Raw genomic sequence first — 15,042 nt, 5'->3', positions numbered from 1 at the left:
CTCCAGTAGAGAAATGTGTTGTGATTTAGAAAAAGACAGTGCCGACAAAAATTAAGCAAAAAATAGGCAGTGTTTTGGTTTATAAATACTCGGACAATTTTTATGGAAAATTAAATTTCGTTATTTCGGTGTTTGCTCCTGTCTCAGAAGTATTGTGTGATAAAAATCTTGTGTCTAAAAGTCTTATTAGGTGAAAATTTTAAAAGATTTTTGTGTGTTGTTGCCATCCAGCTGGAATATTTTCGACATGTCGGGCGGCTCATTCAGCAATAGTCGAATGAGAAAAATATTCGCAAATGTGAGTAGTGAAGTTGGAAAAAATTGATCAAAATTCTATAAAAAGTAGCAAAAAACAATAAAATATGTGAATAATTAATGAGAAAACAGTGTCTAAGGTGATAGTATAGTACAAAATTGTGGAGTGCATTTGACTTTTTCATTGAGAGTACAGTAGAGTCTCCTAAATTCGAACGATCGGGGGGTATTTTTGACATTTCTCACTTCCCAAATTCGAACGATTTTTTTCAAAACTAACGAAATTTGTGTGAGATTGAATTGTACTTTGCATCAAATTCTCGTACTTTCTCGCAAGTTTTAGTTGTAACATACTTCCTTTTCATTTTATACGATAATAATGTATGTAAACATTCAGGAAGAAGCACATAAAATAAATATGATTTTCATTCACCAAGAACACGAACTTTCTAACATAAACTCACAATTGACATTTTGAATCCAAACGGCGTTCGAATTTGAGAGATTCAGATTTGAGAGACTCTACTGTGCGTACGTCGATTTCATACATATGCGGTAGAGAAGGTTGGAAAGTGCACTGTTTTTGCCGCGTCATTTTTTCGTGCGGAAAAGGACCGTCCCTTGGAGTCGCTTTTATTACTTCATGTTAGAGTAAATTTTAAGGACGTAAAATAACTAATGTATTACTAACTCAATTTTGAGTAATGCTCTGACTAAAATTCAACGCGAATACGACTAATTTTTAAGATTCCAATTAGGAGTCATTTTTTGACCATTTCCTGTACAACAAAACCCAGTCATTTTTGAGTCGGAGTAATTGTTTGTCCATTAGGGAGCGCTGACCCGTAACATTTTCATATATTGCCTCAGAATTAATTTCATACAACCGTGCTGAGATTATAGCTCAATAATCAGGAGCTTTCAGCGCTGAAGTCAGCTCATGGTGTCAGCCGGGTCTAGAGGCCTATTGATGGTGTTTTGTTCGCTTGACAGCCCCTTTGTGTTGCTTTTTCATCACCTGCATTTTCACGAATTTTCGCGCATTTGCAGGTGGTTAGAGTGTGGAAAAAGTTGTGAAAATCCTCCCTAAAGACATGTAGTATCTGACTAAAGTGAAAATTGTGAAAATATCGTGATGGATTTGGAGAATAATAACAAAATTCAAGGACTCTCAACCGTTGAGGCACTAACGCGACTCCGGGAAGAAATTGAGGGTATCCTGAGGGTGTACGAGGGCAAATTTGCCACAAAAAGGTACTATAGAGAGCATCGCATCATCACAACTACATTCAACAGCTGGCACAAAGGATTCCCTTAAGCAACAAAGGACCAAAATTCTCTCTTGCAGATGGACTGAGAAACTTCGTGCCAGCTTCAATGCACAAACTCCCTTGCATTCCTTTGCCATTTTCACCTCTTCCCTTGCCATTGTCCTCCTCCTGATCTCACAGCATATCCTGGCAGCTTTGATTGTTCTCAGCCTCCTCATCTTTAACATATGGCTCGTGATCCGTGAGAACAATCTCAAGCGTTCGGAGATGTACAGGAAAATTGCTGATGTTTCAGGAGTCCTCAAACTGGCAACTTCTGTCTGCCACAAATGGACTCCAGCCAACTATCCTCATCTCTGTTCCCCCCTCTCCCCTTGCGTGACCCTCCAATGTGCCGTGCGTGACGGTAAAGTCGTCAATCTTCCCTGGGCACTGCTCGTACGTGGAGATCACATCATCCTCCGTCCTGGCCAGGTGGCGCCCGGAAAGTGTCGGGAAGTCAATGGGGCGCGTACATTTGGCTCTGGCGAAACCTACACGCAAACCGAAGGCACAGATCCTCCCGTTGTTCCCACCCAAAGATCCCCCTTGCCCGATCTCACGTGCATCCTCGAGGCGACACCCTTTCTGGACAACCTCCGGACCACCCTGGAGAAGTTCCTCAATCGCCCAGAGACCATTTTCAACCAACAGAGACACTTGGTGAGTCCATTGCCCTTTACTCTTTCCATGCGTAAGCAATTTTCTCAATTCAGGCGCGTTTTTTTTTTTTTTGGGAGCGTCAGGAAATTCAATGGGCAGCATAGGAAGAGAATTATTGATTTTCCCATTAAATCTTGGGCAGGATTTAAAAGATTTAGGGTTTCTGGTAGAGATGCCCAGTGACCTTTTTTGAGGGTTTTTTTTTTGGCTCAATTCAAAGGCAATGACCTCCATGAATTTCCTGAAATGCTCACAGAGAGTGAAGCGATTTAACTGTTCTAAATTGGCAAAAAAAGCTTAAAAAATTTACAGTTTAGCTTAATTGTTTGACAAATTTTCATTATTTTTTCTACCAAAATTTTAATATCTTCAAATGTACAAAGAAATAAAAAAAAAATCCTGACACTGAAATAATTTCAGTGTTTGCCGAGGGGTAAGTCATTTTAGAAACAAGTTCCATTTGGCTCGGAAATGTTTCTGAAAATGTAGATATACGTTGAATGGCTCTCAAGTGTCATAGAAACGTCAGAATTTTAACTTTTGATCGTTTCCTTTTTCTAGGCTAAAATTAGGACGACTTTAATTAAATAATTTTGTGCTTCAATTTTTTTTTAGGGTTTAATACAAATATTAGGTTAAACAAAAAAATGTGATCAGATAAAAAATCAATTAAATGTAATTTATAAAGCTAGTTTTGTGTAAATAATGATAAATTTTTATATTTCATAGACTAAAATAATGTTTTATCTGACCAAAGTTGTTTTTTTAATGGTGATTTGTATCAAAATATTGCACAATTTACTGAATAGAATATGATATGATCAGTTTGACCATTTTACCCTTTTTTTATGATATTACTATTTTAAGAGGATGACTATTTATAATTTTAATAGATAAGGGAGATTGGGGCAAAATTTGGCAATTCCAAAATTTTAAAATTCGATATCTTCCAAGAAAAATTCCAAGACCGAAGATTCAAATTTTTATCATAGAATGCCTTCACGAGACTCAATAAACGTCAAAGGTTTTAAGGAATTCGAGCAAAGAATATAGAAAATAAAAAATATTGAAATTTTGAGCCCTGTTTTTAAAATATTTGCCCTTCAGGACATATCAATTTTCATTAACTTACTTTCCAAAATTGATGCATTAGTGTGTATTTGCTGTAAAATTTGCCAGAAAGCATGGGGCAATAATTGGCAAAAAACGAATAATTCTGACATTTCTCATGGCGAAAAAACACATCCAGTCCAGTTACTGGTTCTGATTAAACTGAGTAAACAAAACACTCTCCACCACCTTTCTTTCTCTCCCGTCAAAGAATTTCGTCAGATATCTTTTAAATTTCTGCAGAAAATATCTACACCTCTGCCGAGATATCTGTAGATATTCTTACGAATTTTATTTGGGCTTGGAACAAAATTCGTCAGAAATTTTTGCAGATTTTCTGACGAATTCTGGTGCATACTCTGACGAGTTTCTGTAGATATTTTGCCGATTTTCTGTAGATTTTTCTACATTCCAGACTTTCCAGACAGCTGTGTCTGAAAAAATGGAATATTTTTCACTGAAGTTTAGAAAATTCAATAGAGTTATTCTTGGTGATATCACAGAGCTTATATAAAATAAAGAATTCTGCGACGCCGTGTTATAAAGTAGAGAATAGTGAAGTGAAAACTTTAAGCAGAGTGTCGACCTAAATTTCGTGTTTTTGTATCATTTCATGGGCGATTTTTAAGAAATTTGTATTTTTGCTCGCAACTTTTTAGTTATCTAAAATGTTTAATCGGTAATGCTTGTTAAGCAGAGCATACCATTTTCTTTGTAACTGCTGCAGTTTCTTCATAAATCAACAATATTTTTGTTGAGAAAATGGAGACAATGCAGATTTTTTATGCAGACATTCTGCCGAGAATCTGCAGATTTTCAGAAGAATTTCTGCCGAAAATCTACAGATTTTCTCTGAATGTACTAGAATATACCGTTACAATTCAAAAGACATCCGAGTAAAATCGGCAGGTAGAGCAATGATTTGACGGGCTGTTTTGCTATGTGGAATTTACTCGGCAAACTTCGTTCAGTTCAACTCGCCCAATTCGCTCTTCTGCCATTTCTAAGCCGGCGAAGAGAATTTTCTTGCCAAAAAACAGCTTTTGGAAAATAATTTGAAAAACACATTTCTGGTTTAGATATTAGATAGATGCATAAAGTTATAAAGGAATAAATTTTCTATCAAAATATCTCAATTGGATGTTTCTTTCATTCACGAGAACTCGTAACAAAGCGAAGTAAAATGACAAAAATACCCCACGTCTGATAAAATTTGCCCCAGCAGTTTTGAAAATTTCCACAAAATGATCTTTTGGAAAAAGGCTCAGAAAGCGTATTTCCTTTCGAGATAGATGAAAATAATTTCAGAAAAGTTGTAGAGCAGTAAATTTCCTATAAGTATATGCTAAATAGAAATCACTCACATTAACTGATAACTTGTGAAAAAATAAAATATCCGTTTTGCCAAATTTTGCCCCAGTCTCCCCTACACCTCAGGGTATGAATTCTGAGATGCTGTGAGAATTTCATTTGACAGTTTCTATGACAGCTTCACGAAAGTTTCACAGAAAGCAATTCTAAGTGTCCGTGAATTTCTCTTTTGAAGAACTCACTAAGCAATATATACAGTAGACTCTCTCAATTGGGCGTTTGGGGCAAAATGTCATCCAAATTATTGATAGATTTGGGCGTCAAAGCCTTTGTAAATTCCATAAAAAGCACTCAATTATAAAGAGTCACGATAAAATAGGAAGAACTACAGCGAATATGAGCAAATTCGCATCAAAATCAAAAGTGAAAATTGTCAGCAAAATTTTTCGCCCAATTGAGAAAGATCAGATTGAGCGAGAGTCTACTGTATACAGTGCCCGTTTTCTAATCCGGATGATTGGGAGACAATATAACAGATGTCAGCTTCGTTATCCGGATGAATTTTTTGAATTAGTTCAACATCTCGAAAATTTAATAGAACTTTTTTTTGTAGCATTAGAATAAAAGTTTTAAAGAAGCTTAAAAAGACATAACTAGAGAATTCTAAACGATTATACTTGATTTGTTAAACAAAAACTTCACAAGATAATTCATTTTCATTCCTGAACACATATTCATACATGACCTCAAAATTATTTTGAATATAACCGTCGATAACTCGTCTGGATTACGCCGATCCGCATTAGAGAGCGGGCACTTTATATACTAACCAAAAGGTTTTTCACGAACGATTTTGGCTATTTTATGCCAAAAATCTAATGGGAATGCTTCTTAGAGGGCCTCTTAGTTCAATTCACATTAGTATATTTTCACAAATATGCCGGAAAATGGTTAAAAACCTGCTTGAAACTTCAAAATTTGCGGTGTCACTTCTTTCTGATTTGTCAAGAAACTTTTGGCCGACACTATATATTGTTTTCGTTTTGGAGGTTTTGCTAAAGCAAATGTGCTCTAATTCACTGCGATTCTTAGTCGCTGTAACATTTTGGTTTCGTTTTCACAGATAAGCGAGAGTTTGTTTTATTAATTTAAACCCCATTTTTTGGACACCTTAAATATAATCATATATACATGCCAATACCTTTGAATTAATCTTTTCAATGATTTTTCAACGTTAAGGGTGAAACTGGTCTACCGATTTTAGTTCATTTGAAAGGTCTTTGATTCTTTAACAAATCCAAACCGATTCGATTCGGTTCTATAACTGATATCGAACAGATAATTGATTTTAATCGTAATTGCAGTGGACTCTCTCTCAATCGGGCATATGGGGCAAAATGTCATCTAAATTATTGAGAAATTTGAGCGTCAATGTCATTGTAAATTCCACAAAAAGCGCTCAATTATAAAGAATCACGATAAAATAAGAGGAAATACAGGGAATATGAAAAAATTTGTTTGAAAATCAAACGTGAAAATTGTCAGCAAAATTTTTCGCCCAATTGAAAAAGAGCCGATTGAGGGAGAGTCTACCGTAATGACCGTAATACTTTTTATCAGGATTTAGTTTTTTTTTATGAATTGGATAAAATTAATTGTAAATTTTGAAACGTGAAAAGAATAATTTGTAGGGTTTCGCGATGCAATTTTTCTGTTTCATGCAGGGCAGAACATTCTCATATATTTTCCGTACAAAAGTATAGTATATTTGTTCTTAAATGATTTTTTAATTTTGGTATAAAACCAAATGCGATCATTTTGAAACTCTTATAAAATGGAAGAGTATCTAATGTCATGTTATTAGCACAAAATTTATAATGATTGCTCGACGATAATAGTTTCTAAAACCTTTATGAAAAAGACGTAAAATTCGTAATTTTTTTTTTTAATTTTTCTGAAAAATTTTCTATCTGTAACACCAATAAAATTTTAAATTCAATAAAAATATATTCTCTGTATATGTGGCTACCATTTCGTGTTATATTTGTTTTTGTGGGATCTAAGGCTTAAAAATTATAAAGAATTTAAGAAAAATATGCCATTTGTGAATTAAAATGCTTCATCCGTTAGTTGATCATCCTAGGTTTCATGGGTTTCGCACTGTAATTTTTGAGTTTTTTTTTGGGTTTCGCATTTTTTTTTAGTTTCTCGGGTTTCACGAATTATTTCTCGGACAATTGACAAGGATTTCTTAATATGAGGTACCCCTTGGTATAAATCGTCTTGAAATTGCAATTTATTGTTTGATAACTTTTTTAATGCATCGGATAAACATCGCGAGTTCGTGCATTCCGCAACGCTGGGACATTTTGATATTTTTTTTAAAAGTTTGTATTCACTGAGAAAAAAACTGGGGTGCGATTAACTTCTTTTCCTCATAAATTTAACACTTTTTCGGTGTAAAAATATATCAACATTTTTTAATGTTAATTTTACACCTTTTTAGGGGTAAAATTAACATGAAAAAGGGTACCTTTAACCCCTAATACACCTTAAAAGGGTAATATTTACACCGATTTTAAATCAATACTGCAGGGTAAAATTAACATTTCCGGAAATTTATTTTAACTTTTTCGGATTTCTCTCAAGTGTTTAATCTTGCCAAGACTAATTATATATTTGAAAATTAATTAGGTGAAAATGGATTTCAATCGTTCTTTTCTTTATTCTTCTATTTTATTTATAGAATAGATTTTTTAAATAGGTGTGATTATGTAAGAATCACACCTAAAAATCTAACATAATCCCTTATATTGCGCTTTTTTGTCCCTTCAATTGCTTCCCTGTGTAAAATATGGCATAAAGCAGCAAGAATCCCACTTTCAGTTGGTGACCGTGTTCATTCAACTGTGGGGCTTCTTGGGGGTGATTCTGGTGACGTGGATCTTCGCTGTTCTCAACTACAATGGTCACCTGTTTGCGGATTCGCGTATCACGTGGGTGGCGGCCTTCATTGAGAATGCCGTTTGTGCCGTGATGCCCACCCTTCCCCTCACTTTTCCCGCCATGTGGCTACTCCTCAATCTCTGGGGTGTGGCGAAGTTGGAGACCCTTCTGTCCATACCACGGCCCTTCCAGGAGAAATCCAGTCCAAGTGAATTCCATGCTGATCTGGATAATTCTCCGGTGGTCGATTGGGCTAATCTGGTGCTTCCGTGGCGAACTAAAGTTGGCAATTGGATCAATTTGATTCAGGGAGATGCATCAGTTTTGGGCAGAAGTTCCAATGTGGTGCAGATTCTGGGCACAATGACAGCTCTGTGCTGTGTGGACAAGAAGGGAATCCTGTCATGGCCAAATCCCACAGCTGAGAAGGTGTTTTTCCTGAGGGATCCCAAGGATAAGCAAAGTGCTCACTCTAGCTCCACGAGCTTCGAGTCACAGCAAAATGAACAGAGACCTCAGAAGGAGAAGAGTGTGGCTGAAGTGCTGGATCTCACGCACGATCAGCATAGCCCTTTCAAATTGGAATTTGACTGCCAAGAGTGGAGGGATCATCTGGACTCTCTAAAGCCCTTAGGTAAGGGATACTTTTTTTAGTTTCTTTTCCATACAGCAGAAATTCAGATAAGCTTATGGTAGCTGTGATGTTTTATTGGCAACTTCAAAATGAATAATAAAAATTTAATTTGGTGAAATTTTTCAAATAAAAATCCTAAATTGATTATAGCTTTAGTTCTAATTGTTAGAAATTGTTCATTTATGGACCAAATGAAAGGTCTTGGAAAATACTACAACTTTCCGGAACAATTTCGTACAGCGCCCTCTAGGGGCGCTAATGTATAAAAATATTTTCAAAAATTCGTATTCAAATATAATCAAAATTTTTATGTTCGATTTCATTGAAATTTATAATGGAAGTTAAAGGAAAAAAATAATTTTGCTGAAGGCTATGGAAGCCCCGTCCCCTTATTGTGTGCCCACAGAATCAGGATAATTTTTTACCCGAGCTTTCTGAAACCCTTTTGCAAAAGCTTCGGAAACCATTTTTGAAAGTTTCGATAACCAAAAAAAATGGTTATGCATATTCACCATAAGTGTTGAAGAAAAGATGGCGCTGATGTCTGTGCTTTTTCGGAATAGAAATCAGCTGATTTCTGCCAGTGCGGGGAAATGTTGTAAACAAACAAAACTAGTGGAAATTTCCAAGTATTCCTCACTATTTTTTCGATTTGGGGCTTTTATAAGTCTATTGGTATCGTTTACAAACTTTCAACCCTATCGAGAATCATGAAATTCCAAATAATGACCAGCGCACAATAACTTTTGTTTGTAAAGATATTTTCAAAATTTCGCATGAGAATGAGCGAGATGACTAGATCTAGATCTCACTCACTCTCATTGAAATGTCGAAAACATGTTTACTAAACAAAAGTTATTGTGCGTTGGGCATAAGTTGTCCACTTTTTATTATTGTTCGAACTCAATCGGGTAGCTGGAACAGCTTATGTAATTGACCTAAAATTTCATTAGTATTCCAATTAAACTCTCTCTTTCGGGCAAAGAAAATTGATTTGGTTCTAAAAAGGTTTCATTAATAAATAAATAAATAAAAAGTCTGCAACCAAAAACACAGAGAAACATAAAATCCCAATATTATTTTCAAATACTTTTATAATATTCTTCTGTAAGATTTTTAAATTTACGCTGTCTTAGCGTCGATTTTAACCTACGAAATGAATTGAAAATTAAGTTTTATATAAAATGTATATAAAATGTCAGACTGCTTCCTTGAAATTTAACCAATAATCCGCATAAGCATCAAATTTTTAATCATGTTTTTCTTTAATTTTTTATTCTTATCTATATACTTATTATGATCATTTGACTAGTATTAGTAAAGATATTGTGAGTTATTTAAAAATATACCTATGAAATAAAAATTACTATTATTTTTTTTATTATTTAGCGTAAATGTCCTAATTCAAAACCATTTTCAGACGCTTTAACTTTGTCAGAAGATTCAACACATTAAGTTCATATTTTTTCTGAAGAGAATTACATAAATTTGCTCCTTGACTCTTCTAGAATGTTACTGTTTAGTGAAAATTCTTCAGATATAATTTGAAAACTTCTTAAATAGAAGAAAAATACGCGAGCGTAAAATGCTGCAATTGGAAACAAATTAATCTAAATGGAGACAAGGAAAGTTTCTAATTGGAGACAAACAGTGTAACTGAAACCGCAACGAAAGGCTTCTAAAACCTTGTTGAGTTGCTCTTGAGTGCAGGATTTGTTCTTATTCCTGGTCTTTTCTCCTTTCCCATCTAAAACAATAAGAAAATCTATCCAAAAAATCATATTTTCGGTGTTTCCTATTGAAGGATTTGCAGACACTTCAGTAAAACCCTTTTTGTTTATGAAATAAGGTAACAATTTTATTTTAAAACTCACGTACCATTCACAATAAAGATTAGGGTGAATGTGCCAAATTTCGGCATAGTCGCATGCCAGCGTCAAAGTCTCAAGTTTGAAATGTAACATTTTTAATACCAATTGACTTTTTTGTTACTTTTTAATAATGAGTGTTGCTTTTTGAACCTTGTAGACAGTTTATCGTCTTTATTTTCTCAAAAAATCATTCTTAATATATTTTAAAATGAACAAGAATGCATACATAGCAATGGTGGGCTATTGCGGCCATCTTCATTCTAATAGTTCTGTTGTGGACAGAACACCATCTGACGGAACTTTTATGAATTGATATTTTTTGGCATTGTAATTTAGGCCCTTCCCGCATTCTGTCTTTTTCATTTTGTGACTTTAATGGCGAGACACGCGTGACGACGACGACTACAGAATTTTGGTTATTTCTCGGGTAAGTTGTGAAAATGGTGTAAAATTATGTTATCTATTGAATCTAAGAGAGTATTTCTTTTCTTTGCGATAGGCTGCTTAAATAGAGACAGACGGATTCAATAGATATTAGGTGATATCCAGAACAAGATTGAAGTCTTATTAGGTAAAGACAAAGACGATTTATTTAGCAATTAGACGATTTTTAATGAATTTTCTTATTAGCTCTACTAGAGCTTCTCGGGAATTAGCCCTGTCTCGCCGGCTCTAAGACGACTACAAAAAAATAAGCATTTAAAAAAAATACAGTCCACTCGATTTGACGACGACCCCAACAAGTTCCTTGCCCTTCCGGAATTCTTCCAATGTCTTTTTCAGATCATCTTCCTCGTCGAACCGACATTTTTTTGTTATTTTTTGCATTGTATAATTTCTAGGGTATGCAAAAACTAAAAATTCATGAAAATTTGAGGAACAAAAAATGTGGCCGGAATTGCAAGCTGGCCGGAATTTGGTATACTTACCCTACCACTTAATTTAACTAAAATTAGTCAGAAATATGACATAAATTTTAAACAAAACGAATAAACAACAGTCACTTCATTGTGTTTTTTCATTGGAAAACATGTTCATGTTCAATCGATAAAAAAATTCAATGGTGAAAAGGTACACTTTTAATTTTTCTGAGAAATTAACAAATTAAAATTTGTGAATATGAATGGATTTTCGCTTTATTTGGAGCAAAATTAACTAATTAATGAAACTGTGGTACAGAAAATATATAAATATAATAATTTAGTACTGTATTTATCATGAAAAAATGACGTTTCCATTTGGAGTAGCGAAAAATTTCCATTTAGAGCAGGTTTTGAATTAGCTTAATTTACCCTTTTTATTATTATATTTAAATAATTTAAAAAACTTTCTCAACTTATTAAAAAATGTCTACGGGATTTTTCAATTCCAGTAGATTTTTGATATTACCTTTCAAAATTTTAAATATATCTTAAAGCTTATTAACAGACAAAAAGAATATTTTTTAATTATTACCTGACAAAATGCAAATATTAATTTAAGGATAATAAGGAATAAAAAATATAATGGTGCTGGCACACCTTTTCAATTGAGTGAAATTCAATCGATTGAAATTGAAATTTTACTTCTTATTCTTTCAAACTGAAATAAGATATTTTTGTCTCTTTCTATCAAATGAAAATTGGAATTTCAATTTCAATTTTTATTTGACAGAAAGGGACAGCTATATCTGATTTCAGTTTCAAAGAGTAAGAGGTAAAATTTCAATCGACTGAATTTTACTCAAGTGAAAAGGTGTGCCAGCGCCATAAATAATTAAATTATTAAATAAAATATTGGTTTAATGATTGAGTTTATTATTTGTTATCAAATAATAACAATCAATCAGAGTGTTAATTTTAAAATCACGAAAAATTGTAAACAATTTTGATATTACCCAGATTTAATTTATAGGAAACTCAGCATATTTTATCATTCCTGGAAGAATTTTCTATCAATGAAAAATTTTCGGTGTACTTAGATCTTCAATTTGGCGGTTTAATGATTTAAAAATAATCGGTCATTCATACAATTTTGTCGGGAATAAAAATGTTCGGAGCGCCAGGAGCTTTCGGAACGAAAAATGGTAATTCCTCAATAATTACCAAAAACAAGGTCATAGCCGAGACACGAAGTGTAAAAAAATGGTTATCGCTCAGTTGTCGCTGTCTCGGCTATTTACACTTAACTCAGCTCTGTGGCCGCTCAATGAGGACTTTTTAGCTTCTTTTCCCTGGATCTAAGCAACCCATCAATTTTATCTGGATTTTTTTCCAAATAATTTTCAGCAGGACATTAATCGACTGAAAGTTTTATTGCAGGACTTGCCATCCTCGTGAACACTTGCTGTCCACTTACTCAAGCCTACTACGCTCAATTTTGTGGGCATGTAACGGCTGTGGCGCTGTTTGACAAAGATTTGGTGCCTGTCACCAATCGGTATGAGATTGTTGAGTCGAGTTTGAATAGTTTTATGCATGGGTATGTATTAGGCATACCAGAAAATGTGCCGCAATTCATTCTATCTATATATATATACATTTAATATTTTGTGACTAAACCCATCTTTGCCAATCGATCAGGAGACAGATTCACTGACAATGTTGCTCTCTTTGGCAAAACAGAACAAAGAGTGAGGAAAAAAATGGAAAAAGGATCACTTTTTGCACAGTGCTATGTGTTTGTTTAGCTTTTTATTCACGCTTTTCTCTAAATCCACTAACTAGCACACACAAAAAAAAATTATCAAAAACCTCACAAAATTAACTTAAAAAAATAAAACAATTCTCACTTGCAAATCACAAAACTAACGATTGGATAATTGATCAATTAGAACTTACAAATTAGTGGATTTAACGCCTCTTTTGTGGTGCTGCAGAACTTTGTTATCGAGTATCTCTCACTGATATCTCCTGACTTGATTTCACTTTTGGCCTCATTTCTGTCACATTTTTTTTTGTATATATTTTTTTCCATCTGGATGATTTGCAAGCATTTTCTAATTATCTTTTATTTATTCAGTCGATGTCTCTGTGGACTCTCAACGAGGATTGGATTTAAGAAGAGAGCCAGAGATGTTTTTACGTTGGAGGGGAAAATTGCCAGCTATCGGCATTTGGTGAGTTAGCATTTTATTACATAAATTCATAGACATTAAAATAATAATCAGTTTTGAAATAATGTTTGAGAAAAAAAAGAGACAAACGATTTTTAGAATATTTTACAAATAATTTAAATTTTTAAAGTGTTATTTCTTCTGGATATTGATTTCCGGTCTTCGACGACCCCCCCATAAGTCAACATTATCTAGGACAGTCTTTTTTCTTTTTCCCCCAAGTTCCCTATTTCCCCTCCAAAACCATGTTTTTTTTTGGTTTATTTCGAAAATGGCTCATTCGATTTCTTTCATTTTCGGATATGTTTTAGAGGCAGTCAAGACGAATATTTCGTCCTTGGACACGTACATTCTTAGAAAAAAAATAGTATACCATAACCCTAGATGTGGTTGTGGGAATCATAAAAAATGGTTAATATAGGTCCATCCATTTCTTTGGTTTTGATAATTATTTGAAAAAAGTACGCTATATCGGATGTAAATCTATTACCCTTATAGTTATCACAACCATTGTTAATTCTTTTCACAACCAGACTTAATGGTTTAATGGCTAAATTTGAATAATAAAGAATTTCTCAAAACTTAATTTAATGATTGTGTGTATTATCTTTAATAATAATAATTGAATATTTATTGCCATCATTGAAGTTTTTTTTTACTAATTGAAAAAGAGGCTCTACTTGTAGTATGCAATTTTTTTTCGCCACTAATTTTAGTGTATTTATCGCATAATAAAAATTTATTAATATATGACTTCATAAGATTAAACATTATTTCTTTTATTATTTGTACAATATTAAGTCAAACTGATCTTCTGATAATGAAGAATATAATTTCCATGTGATTTTTTTCATTTTCAAAATTGTATTAAATTTTCTAATGTTGAATAGTTATTGTAAAAATCATAAGATTGTGATGTGATAAAGCTATACCTTGAGTTTGGGCTCGTTCCACTTTTATAACTCGCGTAAAGGGCCGATGTTAAGAAACTGAAAGTGTACAACGTAGCAAAACGAAGTATCACGATGATAGATATGACACGATTGAGTACAAAAGCGAAACGACCTATTGCGAACAATGGTTCCCACAATTATTATAAAAGGTTTTGGTACAACCATTTTCTATGGTGTGACAATATGATGACACGCAATTATTTGGAACTGGAACTAATGAAATGGTTATCAGACAAATTTATTAAATGGTTCTCATAACTAAGTACACAAATAATATCATTTAGTTCTCACACCAAAAGAAATTTTTGTTCGAATCATAAAGAATAGTTACAGTTATCATTTTTTATTTGTCTACCATTTATTACCTTTGCAACTATACCTCTATAGTAAACATGATCTATCATTTTCTAAGAGTATATATTCGAAAACTACTTCGATATCGGATTTTCGAAGGTCAAAGTTTGGCCACTTTGAAGGGCCTATTTGAAAAAGGGAAATTCTCTTGAACATTTTTTAGTACAGTAAGTGCGGCTGACTGACTCCTGCAAGTGACCTTGACGCCCCCTTATTCGTAAGCTTTTCTTTATTTTTAGAACCTAAGAATGGTCTTTACCGATCAGACACAGTAGATCGGATCGGTGGTAAAGACCATCCTTATGTTATAGAAATAAAGAAAAGCTTACGAACAAGGGGGTGTCAAAGTTACCCGGACATACATGACTGTTCTCAAGAGTTTCTACATAATCGACTTTTCTTTTTGTTGGTTCTTATTACGACTGTTTGGTGGTTTTGGTACATATCCAGGACTTGGAAAAACAGTCATGACATGAACCAACGAAAAGTCGATGATGCCGAAACACTTCAGAACAGTCATGTTCTAAATAATAATGTCCAA

The 15,042-nt window shown here is 33.7% G+C and overlaps 1 protein-coding gene across 2 annotated transcripts in view; it reads left to right on the top strand.

Moving 5' to 3' along the window:
- Window positions 1–1,206: 1,206 nt before the first annotated feature.
- LOC129808232 (transmembrane protein 94) overlaps window positions 1,207–15,042 on the top strand; it is a 36,748-nt gene continuing 22,912 nt past the window's right edge. For both annotated transcript variants that reach the window (XM_055858043.1, XM_055858042.1), the window contains exons 1-5: window positions 1,207–1,509; window positions 1,604–2,228; window positions 7,536–8,229; window positions 12,401–12,560; window positions 13,101–13,197. In XM_055858043.1, the coding sequence (XP_055714018.1) occupies window positions 1,391–1,509; window positions 1,604–2,228; window positions 7,536–8,229; window positions 12,401–12,560; window positions 13,101–13,197 (1,695 nt within the window). In that variant the 5' untranslated portion in view covers window positions 1,207–1,390. The remainder of the gene's footprint in view (window positions 1,510–1,603; window positions 2,229–7,535; window positions 8,230–12,400; window positions 12,561–13,100; window positions 13,198–15,042) is intronic.

This window comes from Phlebotomus papatasi, chromosome 3 (assembly GCF_024763615.1).
Source record: "Phlebotomus papatasi isolate M1 chromosome 3, Ppap_2.1, whole genome shotgun sequence".
Classification (NCBI taxonomy): Eukaryota; Metazoa; Arthropoda; class Insecta; order Diptera; family Psychodidae; genus Phlebotomus; species Phlebotomus papatasi.
This window is presented reverse-complemented; position numbering and strand designations above follow the sequence as displayed.